Source organism: Mobula birostris, chromosome 2, assembly GCF_030028105.1.
Source record: "Mobula birostris isolate sMobBir1 chromosome 2, sMobBir1.hap1, whole genome shotgun sequence".
Lineage (NCBI taxonomy): Eukaryota > Metazoa > Chordata > Chondrichthyes > Myliobatiformes > Myliobatidae > Mobula > Mobula birostris.
The window spans coordinates 218,585,075-218,600,793 of record NC_092371.1 but is presented as its reverse complement, the minus strand read 5'-3'; the positions used below and the strand labels follow the sequence as shown (position 1 = coordinate 218,600,793).

The following is a 15,719-nucleotide window of genomic DNA, read 5'->3' as shown; positions in this document are numbered from 1 at the left end:
TTGTCAATAATGATTAATTTGGATGGTTTACCAAATTTTCAATTAATGTGTAATTAGACAATAGGTGCAGGGGTAGGCCATTCGGCCCTTCGACCCAGCACCGCCATTCACTGTGATCATGGCTGATCATCCACGATCAGTATCCAGTTCCTGCCTTATCCCCATAACCTTTGGTTCCGCTATCTTTAACAATTCTATCCAACTCTTTCTTGAAAGCATCCAGAGACTTGGCCTCCACAGCCTTCTGGGGCAGAGCATTCCATATATACACCACTCTCTGGGTGAAAAAGTTTTTCCTCAACTCCGTTCTAAATGGCCTACCCCTTATTCTTAAACTGTGGCCTCTGGTTCTGGACTCGCCCATCAGCAGGAACATGCTTCCTGCCTCCAGTGTATCTAATCCCTTAATAATCTTATATGTTTCAATAAGATCCCCTCTCAGCCTTCTACTTTCCAGAGTATACAAGCCCAGTCGCTCCAATCTTTCGACATACGACAGTCCCACCATCGCAGGAATTAACCTTGTGAACCTACGCTGCACTCCCTCAATAGCAAGAATGTTCTTCCTCAAATTTGGAGACCAAAACTGCACACAGTACTCCAGGTGTGGTCTCACCAGGGCCCTGTACAGCTGCAGAAGGACCTTTTGGCTTTTATACTCAATTCCCCTTGTTATGAAGGCCAGCATGCCATTAGCTTTCTTCACTGCTATTTTTAAATGCTATTTTTATTGCATGGTGCTCTGTGAAGTTAATCACTTTCTTGAAGTAGTAATTAAAATTATTTTGGGCTGTTGTAGTCCTGACGAAGGGTCTCGGCCTGAAACGTCGACTGCACCTCTTCCTAGAGATGCTGCCTGGCCTGCTGCGTTCACCAGCAACTTTGATGTGTGTTGCTTGAATTTCCAGCATCTGCAGAATTCCTGTTGTTTGGGCTGTTGTAGCTCAGTTCCTGGGCCGGCACGCAGTGGGCCCCACTGTAGCGTAGTGAATGGCACGACACATTACAGCTCAGGGTGTCAGAGTTCAGAGTTCGATCCCAGTGACCTTTGCAAGGAGTTTACACGTTCTCCCCATGGAATGCGTGGGTTTTTGCCGCATGCTCCGGTTTCCTCATACAGTCCAACGATGTACAGTGGCACAGCTCAAAGTGCCTGTAAGCCTATCGTGCATTGTGTCTCTAAATAAAAATATAGAACCATCTTGTTATTTGAAACTAACATTTGTTTATTACAGACAGACCTTTGGGGATGAGGACAGAAAGGGTTATTAATAATGTAGCAAATAATGTTCGTTGGAACTACACTGTTTGTGAAAGTGTACACAACAAAAGTATTTTCTTCTTCCCAGGTCTTTATGCAGGACCAATTCCATCACAGTAATCAATGTCAATGGTTTGCAAACGATTGTTCAATGTCTCAGTCTACAGTTATTAATCAATCAGCTTCATTTTATAACACAGCAGCAGGTGAAAGAAACTAAACCAGTTTCCTACCTTCCTGGACACTGATATCTGCCCCCACCGAAAGCCATGAAGCCATCCAAAAATACTTGCCTTTCTGTGACTGCGTCCTTCCATCGATCCTGGAGGGAGCAAAACTTTACAAGGTAAGTGCTATCAGAATATTGCACGACACCAGGAACACAGGGTATGCAGAGAAATTAGGGGTTACCAGAAATAACAATATATGGATCAAATACAAGTTGCATTAATTAAGAAACAGGCTGAGCAAATGGTATTTGGTTAAATAAGTACAAAAGAGATTGTACATGAGATTCACCAGGGAGTTGTCTGGGAAGAAGCGTTTCATTTATAAGAGACTGGATAGGCTTGGATTTTCTTTATGTAGAGGGTGAGGCAGACCCGATGGAGATCTACAAGATTACGAGGGGCATAAATGGGGATACACAGCTGGAAACTTTTCTCCTCAGCAGAGGTGTTGAAAACTAGAGGGCACAAGTTTTGGATATGGGAAAGGAAGTTTAAAAAGGGATAGGAGGAAGAACTTTTTCACCCAGAGGGTGATTGGGATCTGAAATGCACTGCCTAAAGTAGAGGTGAAAGCAGGTATTCTCACGGGATTTTAGTAGTATGAGCACCAGAAATGCTGAAGTATATAAGGCAAGGGCCAGTAAAAAGGCAGGTACTTGATGGTCAACTTGGACAAGGCTTGTATCTACATTGACTCAATGACTCAAAAAATGAATAATTGCTGAAAATCATTCAATGGAAGTGATAAGCAAAATTACAGACTAATATAGGAGAGTGATTTGATGATACTATTAGATTGATTGGTCAAACCATCATGATGGTTGCAGAAGCAGGAAAGCAGTAAACAAAAGTAGGAAAGAACATTATCCCAAGGAAGTTATAATGGAATTATATAGAGATCTGGTCACTGCTAAAGTATGACCTTACTGGCATTAGGAAGAGAACATTTGTTTGCATTTTGCACTTAAACTGTAAGGAGAGATCAAGAAAGATATTCCAAGAGTGACACAGGTGGACATGCAAAATTGCTAGAATATAGTTTTAGAATTTCTGAATTGAAATTAAAATTAAATTGGTGAGAATGGGATACAATATTAGGGTGTTCGCTGCCCCAACATACCTGACTCTGACTTAACCAGAATTACTTTCTAGCACATTTCTTACAAAAATCCCCGAAGTTTTGACTTGCGTCAAATTAGATATATCTTTTCAAACATTCATATCTCCCTGAATAATTATGAATTTTCTTTTCTTGCAGCAAAAATGACAGAAACCATCACTTATTTAATATGAAATAAAATTCAAGGTGCAAAGTACATTTATTATCAAAGTATGTATAAATTATACAATCTTGAGATTCATCTGCACACAAGCTACCACAAAGCCAGAAAACTGAGGAAACCCAATTTAAAAAAAAGAGACCAACACCTGATGCAGAGAGAGAAAAAAAACACAAATCATGCAAACAAAAGCAAGCAACAGCATTCAGAACCAAATTGAGTCCTGAATGAACCAAAAAAATTAATATTCTAAAAAATTGATAGTTCATTTGCTGGGTGAATTAAAATAGTGGAAGAATATATACTTAACATTATAGGATAAGAAGGAGTAGCAATGAAAGACATACTCACGGGAAGAAACTTCTCCGGTTCAGGAAAATATTTGGGATTTCTGTGTGCCCAGTAAAGCGACAACATGAGCATGTCTCCAGAAGGAATAATGTAATTCTGGAGTAAAAGTATTTAATTGTTACATATATCTGCACATAAAATTCTAAGTTACAATTCTAATTTATAACTACTCTGTAAATTGTATTGTCCTATTCTTTTACTTTTCTTCCTTTCCTCACCGAGAAACATTTGATCGCATTCTTTGCAAGAGCTCTGAGCTAGTCACTAATCAAAATCTCACTCACTGACTTATGAAGATAATCAATTTCTGAGGGGTCCTGATGCATTTCCCAGCTGAAATCTAGGTTGAAATTTATGCCATGTTTGAAATATCCCTGATCTCAATGGATAAAACACATTCAACTTTATAACTTAAGGAAAATTAATTTCAGTACATCCAGGTACCTGCAATTTGTACTTTTAACAAACAGCATTATATAGATATAATGCGTCAAAGCACTATTCTTTCCTAACTTAGTAATTTTCCCACCTGTAGAATATAAATAAATCAGAAATGGTAGAGTAACAAAAAGATTTCTGACTGTTTCCAGCTTGACAGCTTGTCTCATGAGTCAAGTAACAAAACACAAAGGGGAGGACTTAACACATGCATTAAACTTCCAACTATTCTCCATGGACTGTGATCTTCCCACCTTGCTCATCCAATTGATAGGAGAGTGGGATGTGAAGAAGTAAGAGAAAATCAATGTGACAAAGAGAAGTATGACTACTCATTCAAGCTTAGCCAAGAAAGTTTAAGTCTGCCCAACCTGGGTATCCCTAATCAGAGCCTCAGCAATATAGCGGGTAAATTACTGGCTTAGTAATCTTGACAGCTGGGCTAATTATTTAGAGGCATTAGTTCGAATCGCATCATGGTATAAAAACCATAAAAATTGTAAGACATAGAAGCAGAATTAGGCTATTCAGCCCATTGAGTCCGCTCTGCCATTCCATCATTGCTGATTTCTTATCCCTTTCAACCCCACTCTGTGGGATGTAAATGCAGTCTAACCAACATACACAAACATTTCAGAATTCACAAGGGCACACTTTTTTGAACAAACAAGCTCCTATTTTTAAGGTCTGTTTTTCTTCCCAAGTTCTTAATACAAACAATGCATTTATAAAAAAAAATCTCCCAATATTATTCTTCGGATCAAGGCAGCAAAAACATAACTTACTTTAATTTTCAGAGGTTGCATCACTTTTCTAGTTATAACTCCTGGCGCTCGTAAACGAAGTGTCTCTATAATGCAACACTTCAAGTATGGGAGCTTTTGTAGATCAGCCACTTCCATTTCAATCTTTTTATTTGCTAGGAATTTTCAAATAAAAACATAAGCAAAAATTGCAACATCTTTATCACTGAACAGCTCTGAATCTAGTTGTAATATTTGAAGATCCGCAAAGACTCTGAAATGTGTACCAAAGGATTGGCCTGGCACATTATTACATTAGATGAAAGGGGTGGAGGGAAATGAGAATAAGATTTTGCATTGCCTTTTCAAGCTGAGACAGTTTTACAGTGGAAGCAATTGTCCAGACAATAGAAAGATGACACCAGTCATGTTACAGTAAATAAAATGTTGGGATTTTTCCTCCTGCAGGAGCTCAGAATTTAAGAGAGAAGTAACAGAAGGATGTGACGGGTGATTAGAATTACTGTGGAGCGAGCAGTTCGTACAGACCTAATGAAGGGTCTCAGCCTGAAACGTCAACTGTTTACTCCTTTCCATAGATACTGCCTGGCCTGCTGAGTTCCTCCAGCATTTCATGTGCGTTACTTACAGAAATAGTTTAGACAGAGAAAATGAGTTTAAAAGTTATCCCATGTTTCTGATCCTTTAACAAGACATCTTTACTTAACAGTGTTACTGTTAAGACCATCTTTCTGATACACTGATAGTAAATAAGACTGGATACCAGAAATGTGACATTTATTTATTGATCGATCGATCGATTGATAGAGATACAGTGTGGAGTAGGCTCTTTCAGTCCTTTGGGCCATGCTTCCCAGCAACCCCTGATTTAACCCCAGCCTAACCATAGGACAATTTACAATGACCAATTAACCTATCAACTGGTGCATCTTTGGATTGTGGGAGGAAACCAGAGCACCCAGAGGAAGCCCATGTGATCACAGGGCTTCCTCATACATTACAGACAGCAGTGGGAATCATAACGAACATTACATTAGAGGGGTGGGAAATCCCAGAACAGTATGCACCATTTGTAATGAGCTAATATTTTAAAAAATCTTAAACCAAATTTATGCATTGCATTTTATTAACTACATTTTAATTTTTAAAAGTATTTTATATGTTAATTATATTTTACTAAGATAAATAGCATTATCTAACATTGAAGGTTTTAATCAATTACCTTGATTATTAAAAAATGAACAGAGTTCTTTCATAATGGTCTTGTAAACAAGTGGGCTTGAAATAATAAACGCAAGGGTCCAGAATGTGATCTGGAAAATCGAGAGCAGAGATTTCAATCAGGTCATCTCTTATTTTTCTAATCTCCAGCAGATAACAAGCTGATCCTGTTCAAAATTACTTCATTGAACAGCCCGTCCATTCCAGGCATCAATTATAGGCAGTAAGCCTTGGAACTTTCACTGTCGCAACGCAATACAATATCTCAAACACTATAACAGTTAAACAATTGGAGCTGGGATAGCAAAGACCTTTCCTATGAAATTCTAAATCTCTTTAACGGCCTCAGGACGTCACAAAGCCTGGAAGATTTCAGAACTGACAGCATATTTTATTTCTGTACTATCTAGGCAGAAAATAGTCAGCTGAGCAAGTACTCACTGGAAGTGCATTGGCTTGAGAAGCCCAGAGCATCAGTAAACTGTAATTAGCAGTACAATTCCCGTCCAAAGTATCAAGAAGGTGCTGCAACAAAGTCTGTAAATAATAAGTTAATTGATGGTGTCAACACAGCAGTTACTTAACCTGCAACACAAAGAAAAACAGCAAAGTTGGGACAAATTCCATTACCCAGGCAGTGCAATCTGTGTCATCAATCAAATGACTAGAAATTGTATCAATGTAACCCCGTTTTATGCAAAATTACACACAAAAAAATAAAATGTTGTTTTTAACCCATGGGCCCATTTTCCATGTTGTATAATTCTATGGCTCCATTCAGAAGTATTTTTGCTCAACTCTAGCAGAAGCGTCTCCCATCTGGAATTTGGACTGAGCATCGATGAGTGCAGATCACCCTACCATTGGTTTCTTTTACCCATCATATTCCTCAGATTCTATGATGATTTTATCAATATGTGGGGTTTATTTTAATTTTGTAAATGACAGATTTAATCACAAGGTTGTGACCAAGAACTTCATGACTAAAAGCTGATTTATACTTGTGCGTATTAACTTACGCTGTAGCCTACACAAGGGGGCTACACCGTTGTGAGCATTTATACTTGTGCATTGGTGCGTCTGCGTCGCTGTGCAATTTGGGCACATACATGCATGTGCACGTCATGTATTCGCATGTCACACATGTGCACACACCTGCCTGTGCAAGGCTTCATGGTCATGGTAGTCTTTCTCGGGGTAAACAAGTTTAAAGTGAGCGTATTTTTTCGTAAAAGCGAAATATGTCCTCCATAATTTCGGAGGTCCATAAAGCTTTATGGAAAACTTTACAACCAGAGTTCCTTCCCTGCCCTTCAGTCGCCCAATGGGAAGCTATTGCAGCGTAGAAGGAAATGCGATGCTACCAGACGGACCAATCACAGTTGTTGCGGTCTGTGTTGCCGCAACGTGTAGTTACATTTTGGGAGAGGTGCGCGTCAGGCTACGACGTAGGGATCTGCATAGGGTTTGCGGTTACGCCGTACCTACGGCGTCGATTTGACGCACAAGTATAAATCAGCCTTAACACATATCAAACAACAACAATGAAAATGAAAGAAGTTCATGATTTAGTATAAAGTGTACACCCACCAGATATCATTTTAAAGTCCAGAAAAAATTTCCATGAAATTTATTGGAAAAATAATTATTGTGAAAGTCTCTGCAAAGATTGAGTCTTCGGTGAATAGGAAAGGTCACTTACTCACTGACCCAGTTTTTATCCCCCAAATTCCACTCTCCTATTCCACCTTATCTCCTTGACAGCAGATCTTGGTATAACGTTACATAATCATCTCTGGCTAGTCAAAAGCAGAATGCTAGAAGGCATTACCATTTTTAAAAAATCATACATTCCCCAGCTGTTGCTCCAAAAGATACGGCACCAACAATACAAAATGAGAATAATTATGCCAAACACCCAGTACAAATATAGTTTTATACTTGTATACTCCCCTCCTGAATGGATTTTTCCTTTTAAGCAGACCTCATGCAGCACAAGAAGGACCCTTCCAAGAAGTTTCTTGCTGCCATCAGGAAAGCCAGGGTTGATGCCCATCCTGCACCAACGACCAATGGCTGAACATCATCCAATGCTCCATTGACTCCGGCAACATCCACGGCATGTACAATGGCATAAAGAATGCCCTTGGACCGACCACCTCAAAGACCACACCACTCAAGTCCTCTACTGGTGATGTCATCACTGAGCAGGGAAAACAGATCGAAAGATGGGTCAGACATTACCGAGAGAGAACGCTGTCTCAGATACTACGCTCAAGATCATTGTGAGTCTGCCTGTCATGGAAGAACTTGACCAAATGCCCTCCGTTGACGAACTCAGCAAGGCAATCAATTGCCTAGCAAGCAGTAAGGCTCCTGGAAAGGATGGCCTCCCACCTGAGGCTATAAAGAAAGGTCTGCTCTGCGACACCACCTGCACGAACTTCTCTGCCAGTGCTGGGAGGAAAGGTGCTCGCGTGGTACTCAACAGGCTACGGGCACTAGCTGCTCAGGTATATCCAGAATCACAGTGCGGGACGGCCAACAATCGACATGATCTTCTCACTATGCCAGATCCAACAGAAATGCCAAGTGCAGAGACAACCACTGTACATCACCTTCATTGACCTGGCAAAGACCTTCAACCTGGGCAGCAGGAAGGGCCTCTTCACACTGCTTCAAAAGATTGGATGTCCCTACAAGCTCCTCAGGATGATCATACCTTTCCATGAAGACATGCAAGCACTGTCCGTTTTCATGGCTCATACTCAAATCATTTCCCAATCAAGAGCGGCGTGAAGCATGGTTGTATACTGGCTCCTATGTTCTTTGCATCTTCTTCTGCCTGCTACTGTCTCATGCCTTCACTTCATCAATTTTGTAAGTCTAAGAGCAAAGACCAAGGTGCAACTGGTACTGATAAGGGAGTTGCTGTTTGCAGACAATGCCACCCTGACATCACACTCAGAGGAAGCCCTCCAGAGCCTCATCAACTGCTTTCCACTCACCTGCCGAGACTTTAGTTTGACTATTAGCCTCAAGAAGACAAACATCATGTGCCAAGATCTCAACAACACACCAAACATCTGTATAGGCAACTACACCCTTGACGTGACGGATGAGCTCACCTACGTCCACCATCTCAAGCAACATCTCCCTCGACGTTGAACTCAACTAGTTGTTCAACAGAACAGCAGCAACTATGTCTCCCTGGCAACAAGAGTCTGGGAGAACTCCATGCTGACCAAGAACACCAAGACAAAGGTCTACCAGGCCTGTGTGCCCAGTACACTCCTATACGGCAGTGAAGCATAGAAACATAGAAAGCCTACAGCACAACACAGGCCCTTCAGCCCACAAAGCTGTGCCAAACATGTCCTTACCTTAGAACTACCTAGGCTTACCCACAGCCCTCTATTTTTCTAAACTCCATGTATCCAAGTCTCTTAAAGGACCCTATCGTTTCTGCCTCCACCACTGTCGCTGGCAGTCCAATCCATGCACTCACCACTCTCTGCATAAAAAACTTACCCCTGACATCTCCTCTGTACCTACTTCCAAGCACCATGGACAACCTACTCTCACCAAGAGTGCAGCCTCAACCCATTCCACCTTCTGCTGCCTCAGATGAATCCTGGGCATCACATGGTAGATCACATCCCAAACAAGGATGTTCCAGAACAAACAGCCATCACAAGCATGCTCGCCCTCCTCACTCAGTGCCACTTGGTCACGTCAGCTGCATGGTGGATGGCCAGATTCCCAAAGACATACTGTACGGAGAGCTGGCCTCCGGCCTGAGACCTACTGGAAGACCAGCCCTGCATTATAGAGATATCTCTAAATGCAATACGAAAGCAGGGCACATTGACCAAACAACCTGGGAAGCTGTGGTAGCCGACCACAGCAGCTGGAAACAGACCATCCACACAAGTGCAAATAGGAGCAAGCAGAGGAGAGAAGAGCAGCAGGAAGCGAAGACAGTGCGCAGTCGGCTAAGGGAAGCATCAACATCAGTATCTCCACAGCCTGGCACATTAACTTGCCAAAACTTCAGCAACACCTGCCACTCCAAACTTGGACTGTACAGCCATAGCAGGTGTTGCAACTCCACAACGGATAGTGCACCATCCATTGTCCTTCAAGACAGACGGATGCCATCATGCTCTTACCATTCCAACACAAGATGCAGATTGGACAACTATTTTCAGATACTTTCTGGGAGTCATCGTCGATCTCAAACTTTAAAGATTAGCTTTATTTTTCAGATGTACACCGAAACATCCAGTGAAATGCATTGTTTTCCATCAAATTGAACGTGAGGATTGTTGTGGGCAGTCTGTAAGTGTCAGCACACCTCTGGTGCCAACAAAGCAGCCCACATCTCACCAACCCTAACCGATCATCTTTGGATTGTGGGAGGAAATCAGAGCACCTGGAAGAAACCCACAGAGTCGTCAGGAGAATGTACAAACGTACAGGCTATTACAATATCTACCATGGCTCAGATGCTAAATTCTGAGTTAGAAGTTCGTGAAATCAAATTCCACTTGAGTCTTGAACACAAAAATTTGCTGGTGTGCCAAGAGTCATAGAAAAGTACAGCACAGAAACAGGCCCTACCGTCCATCTAGTCCGTGCTGAACCATTTAAACCGCCTGCTCCCATCAACCTTCACTGGGACCATGGCCCTGCATACCCCTACCATCCATGTACCTATCCAAACTTCTCTTAAACGTTGAAATCGAGCTCACATGCACCACTTGTACTGGCAGCTCATTCCACATTCTCAAGTACCTCTGCGTGAAGAAGTTTGCTCTCGTGTTCCTCTTAAACATTTCTGTACACAATACTCCAAATTAGGCCGCACCAACGTCTTATACAACTTCACCATAACATACCACCTCATCTATTCAGTACTTTGATTTATGAAGGTCACTATGCCAAAAGCTTTCTTTGCAACCCTATCTAACTGTAATGCCACTTTCAATTAATTATTGAACTGTATTCCCAGATCCTTTTGTTCTATTGCACTCCTCAGTGCTCTATCATTCACTGTCCAAGGCCTACCCTGGTTGGTCCTATTGAAGTTTAACACATTGCATTTGTCTGCATTAAACTCCATCTGTCATTTTCAGCCCATTTTTCCAACTAGTCGAGATCCCGCTGCAAGCTCTGATAGAGCTTCCTTGCCTTTCACTACATACCCATTGTTGGTGTCATCTGCAAATTTGCAGATCCAGGTTACAACATTATCATCCAGATCATTTATATAGATGACAAACAACAACAGACCTAGCACCAATTTCTGCAACACTCCACTAGTCACAGATCTTAATGGAAAGTTAAAAATACCTCCAATAACAACCTTCTGTTTCTTGCAACAGCCTACAATCTCTCTACAAATTTGCTCCTCTAAATCACATGGACTGTTGAGTAGTCTATAATGTAGCCCCATTAACATGGTCATACCTTTCTTATTCCTCAGTTCCACCCATAAAGCCTCACTAAATCAGTCTTTCCTGACTGAGCAGTGCCATGAGTTTCCCTAATAAAAACACCCTTCCTCCTTTAATCACTCGAGCTCTGTTGTTTCTAAAACAATGGGACCCCAGAAAATTGAGCTGACCGTCCTGCCCCTCCTGCAACCAAGTCTCACTAATGGCTACAATATCATAATTCCACGTGAATGTAGGATTTGTGTTGTTGACATAAGCAGATGAACTAAACATCTACGCCAGAGGTGGCGAACATATGGCACGCATGCCCAAGATGGCACACAAAATTTCATTGGCACCCAGCACGTAGTACCGCCCCTAAGTTCTTTAACCCTCACCCAAAACTAAAAAGATACATAATGATTATTGTTACCACCAAATGAAGCAGTGAATGACTCAGTGATGGAGGATATGTTAAAGAATCATGGCTGGAGTGTGCGCCTTTCCTTTTAGACAGTTTTCTAGAAAAATAAAATATTACCGTGGAATGTGAGAGAATCTTTCGGAAGAATATCACCAATTTGGGCATATGCTCTCAACATGGGTCACCACCCCTGACCAACGCTATGTTTTGATATATTTGATGAATTCAAACAGCAGCTAATTTTTGAGTTTACACTTTCATTCAATTGCAGAACTCTGTCATTACCTTTGAGTCATCGTCTGTTGGCTTTACCTTTCCATCCTTGGCTACAATACTTTCAAAGAGAGACAGAAGCCAGTGCTTTGATTTAGACCAGTCCCTGCAGACAAAAGTTGAAATGACACACACACTGGAATGTTATATACTTAAAGAAAGAAGCATATTGACAAGATTATTGTGGAAATACATTTGCACCACACCAGTCAATGCAAAACTACACATGAGCAAGAACAGCAAATTACATTTAACAGTGCACAGCAGTCAGAATGTCAAATTTCTGAGAGTGAAGATGAAAGATAGCCAATATAAAGAGGAGAGCAGGGTGTTCAGAGACCCCAACCTCTATTTGCAGCTTTAGCCTCCCCTACCCCAACCCAACACCATCCTTTTTTTTTCCTCCCTGTCTGCTTCTACCTATCACCCACCTACCTCCGTGTTCCAACTCCACCCACTCCCCACCTGGGCCAATCATCCTTCATATTGCTGTCATGGGCTCTGTGGCTTGCCATAGAGCAGTGAGCTTCTGGTGTTCTTGAGCACCTGTATTTACTAATCATTATCTTAACTAGAGCCATTAAGCTTTTGTGCTTTTAGTTTAATCTTGTCAAGGTAATTATGACTAGCACAGGTTTCCTGCATTCTATAAATATTTGAAGAGGATTCTCATTTAGTGCCTTTAGTCCATGAGCCAGTAGGGTTGGCCAGTACCATCTGAAGGGAATAATGCTCATAGTGATTTTTGGCAAGGTATACATCTCTAGAGTTAGAAAATATGTGATAGCAATGCACCAGTGGTAGCTTTATTACTTCAAATAAGTAATCACTTTTTGTATATATTCCGTTTTAACATCAGTACCGCAGAAAATGTTACCCCACGCTCCAAAAGGTAAAAAACTTCATTTGGAGAGATTTCTGGAGTTGTATCAAATCAAAACAATCTTAAGCTTTTGTCATAATATATAGAATTACAGTACAACAATTCAAATGTGCGGTTCCACATGGCCATAACCAAGACCCCATTTGGTTGTAAAATTAATATACTTAATCAAAGACAGCTTTCTATACTTTGTTTTCCATACTTTCATAACCTATTATTAATCATAAAAATTTTCCAAGTCTTCCACGTCTTCCACATCTTGCTCACCAATCTCATATGCCTTCATCAGGTCGGAGGCAATGTCCTTGGGGGCTGCCTTTGCCATAGAGATGCTAATGAGGTCCCGCTTCTCTGCAAATGGGTTGACCCATTAATGTATGAGACTAACCACTGCTGAAACTGCTTCCTCATCTTTATGGATTCTTGGCCGCTGTAGTTCCGCATGACAAAGCTCTGATTTTTTGCCTTGCACCATCTCCTTTAACTGTCCCAGGAATGCACTGCGGTGCTCAGCTGTTATGTAGTAACGCTTGATAGCTCCAGCATTCAGGCTGAACCGTGATGTGCCTCCAGGAGTCTGTGTGTCTTTGTTCACTGTGGCTTCAATAGCCTGGTCCACAGGGATCTGCCCAAAGGGGTTGTTACTTGACAGCTGCACTGAGAATTGGCCTGTCTTGGCCTCATACACAGAAGGATTCTTCTCTGGGAGGTTCATCATCTGAGCAAAGTAAGGGGACAGGTAACCTGGCATAATTCATCTTATCATAGGCAAAGCACCATGGGATCATGGTTCTTATAGCATGGAGGTGCAACTCCCAGTCCCCCTCACAGAAAGCTACCACCGCTGCAATGCTATCACATATTTTCCAGCACCAGGAGTGTATACCTTGCCAAAAATCACTATAAGAGTTATTCCCCCCAGATGGTACCGGTGGCCCAAATTTGGAGTCCTGGCTCACGGACTACTTGGCGGAGTCATTGCATTGGAGAGAATGAATTGTCTCGCGGTGTCACTCAGTCGCTCCTCTAAGGCTCTGTTGGTATTCCTATGTTTAACCTCTTGTTTCTGTCTCCACCTGGGGATCCTGCTGTCCCTCCACTCCTAGGCTGATTCGTGAGCCTGCTGTCTGCAGCTCCAGGGTTGAGTTGGTGCCAGGTACCTGCTTGACAGAGAAAGCCTGCTGTTCCTCCGCCCCCGGGTCCAGTCCTCCATGAGTACACTGTGATGGTATCAATAACTGGCCCATATCACACCTCCCCCTCTCTTAATACTGGCTAACTTCCTTCACCCCTCACTGTCCCAATGTAGGGTCTTGACCCCAAACAGTGACAAGTTTCAAAGGTTCAAAGGCTCATTTTATTGTCAAAGTATTGACAATCCAATATTTGTCTTCTCCAGATAGCCACTAAATACAGAAAGGCCATGGATGTTGATGAATGAAAAGACGTCAACTCCCCCCCACACCGGCACGAAAAAGAAACAAAACTCAGAGACCCCAAAATCATTCTCTCCCCTCCAGAAAAAAAAGCCGGAATAACAGTCCCTGACTCGCTCACTCTCAGAAAAGGGCAGTGACAGCAGCACCAACCCCCAATCCCTTCCCAAAAGAAAAACTAACAGATCACCCACCCGCCAACTGGCCACAAGAAAGGAAGTGTTGAAAAACTGAAGGAAACCAATATAGAGTCCAATAATCAGAAATCTCAGAATATCAAAAACACCTTTTTGAGCAGTCACATGAATTATTGTACTCTAAGATGCTGCTGAACCAACTTGCTTGCTCAAGCAGTTTGTTTTATTGTTTCCAATTCTAGCATTTGCAATCTCTTGTGTCCCTAAGGCTCTGAAACTATATAGTTCATATAATTTTGCAAAGTTTTTTTTTGGTTGGACAAGCAAAATATCTCCCTGGAAATTTATTGCCATACCCCAGTGCCCCATTTCTTACCCTCATCATAAACAGCAAAGAGAATGGGTTATTCACCTTAGTAAAAATTCTGGTAACTGGGAACCAAATTCAAAACTTCTATCAAACTTCTGGAAGTGGTCCTCAAACTCTTTAACTGTGTTCCTATCAGTGGGACATACACCTTTTCCAAACAAGTTGTTCACCACTGCAGAATACATCCCATGCCTGTCAGCACAAGAGAATTTTTCATTACCAATTGGAAATCACAATTTTTGGATTTGGGAAAAAAAAATCATATGTTGGTATCGATAAAGGTCAAGCAATGTTCATTTACATTTTCTTATTAATGAAGAAAATACACATTTTGGGGTCTTTATAATGTGAATAAAAATGTTACTGAAATAAGAATAAAGTGCAGAAGATTGAGTTGAAATAAAATGTATATTCATTAACACAACTTATTAATTAGTTATTTAATTTATTATTAAATCAATGATTTAATTGTAAATTATACAATTAGTGCTTGTTTTCTAAAGCACCCAATGCTGATAATTTTCCTATATCTTTTTTGGGTTCTTTAAGATTGAAGTTAAATTGGTAAATTGTTTTATTATTGTTACATGTTAAAAAAACCTGTCTTGCCCACTGTCCATACAGGTCAATTCATTGCAACAGTGGTGAGGGTCAAAGTGAACATGCCAAATTTCTTTAGCCTCCTGACGAAGTTGAGGCTCTGGTGAGCTTTCTCAGTTGTGGCATCAATGTTCTTGGACCAGGACAGCCTAACAGTGATGTTCAATCTTACGAACTTGAAGCTCTCAAACCTCTTAACCTCAGAGCATGAGCATCCCATCTTCCTGCTGTCAATAACCAGCTGTTTTGCTGACATTGAGGGAAAGGTTGTTGCCATGACACAGTATCAGTGGGTTCTCTATGCCTTCATCTCATTGTTATTTGAGATTTGGTCCACTGCGATGGTGTCATCTACATAAATGTAGTTGGAGTTAGGACTGAATCTGGCCTCACAGTTGTGAGTGCATAAGGAGCAAAGTAGGGGCTGAAAACATAGTCTTGTGGTGCACCAGGGTTCAGGACAATTATGGCAAAGGTGCTGCTGCCTTTCCTTACTGACTGCAGCCTGTTGGCCACATGGTCAAGATCTAGTTGCAAAGGGAGTTGTTGAGTTTGGAGATGAACTTGCTTATAATTATTGTACTAAAGTTGAAACTGTAGACAATAACTAGTG

At 41.4% G+C, this 15,719-nt stretch overlaps 1 protein-coding gene across 3 annotated transcripts in view; it reads right to left on the bottom strand.

Moving 5' to 3' along the window:
• Window positions 1-15,719, bottom strand: part of cyp39a1 (cytochrome P450, family 39, subfamily A, polypeptide 1) — a 35,607-nt gene that overhangs the window by 6,044 nt on the left and 13,844 nt on the right. The window contains exons 4-10 of one of the 3 annotated variants that reach the window (XM_072251475.1): window positions 14,549-14,698; window positions 11,693-11,786; window positions 5,987-6,082; window positions 5,547-5,637; window positions 4,346-4,479; window positions 3,123-3,218; window positions 1,495-1,583 (exon numbers count right to left, since the gene is read on the bottom strand). In XM_072251475.1, coding sequence (XP_072107576.1) covers window positions 1,495-1,583; window positions 3,123-3,218; window positions 4,346-4,479; window positions 5,547-5,637; window positions 5,987-6,082; window positions 11,693-11,786; window positions 14,549-14,698 — 750 coding nt within the window. The remainder of the gene's footprint in view (window positions 1-1,494; window positions 1,584-3,122; window positions 3,219-4,345; window positions 4,480-5,546; window positions 5,638-5,986; window positions 6,083-11,692; window positions 11,787-14,548; window positions 14,699-15,719) is intronic. The other 2 variants (XM_072251476.1, XM_072251477.1) reach the window with 2 other exon arrangements.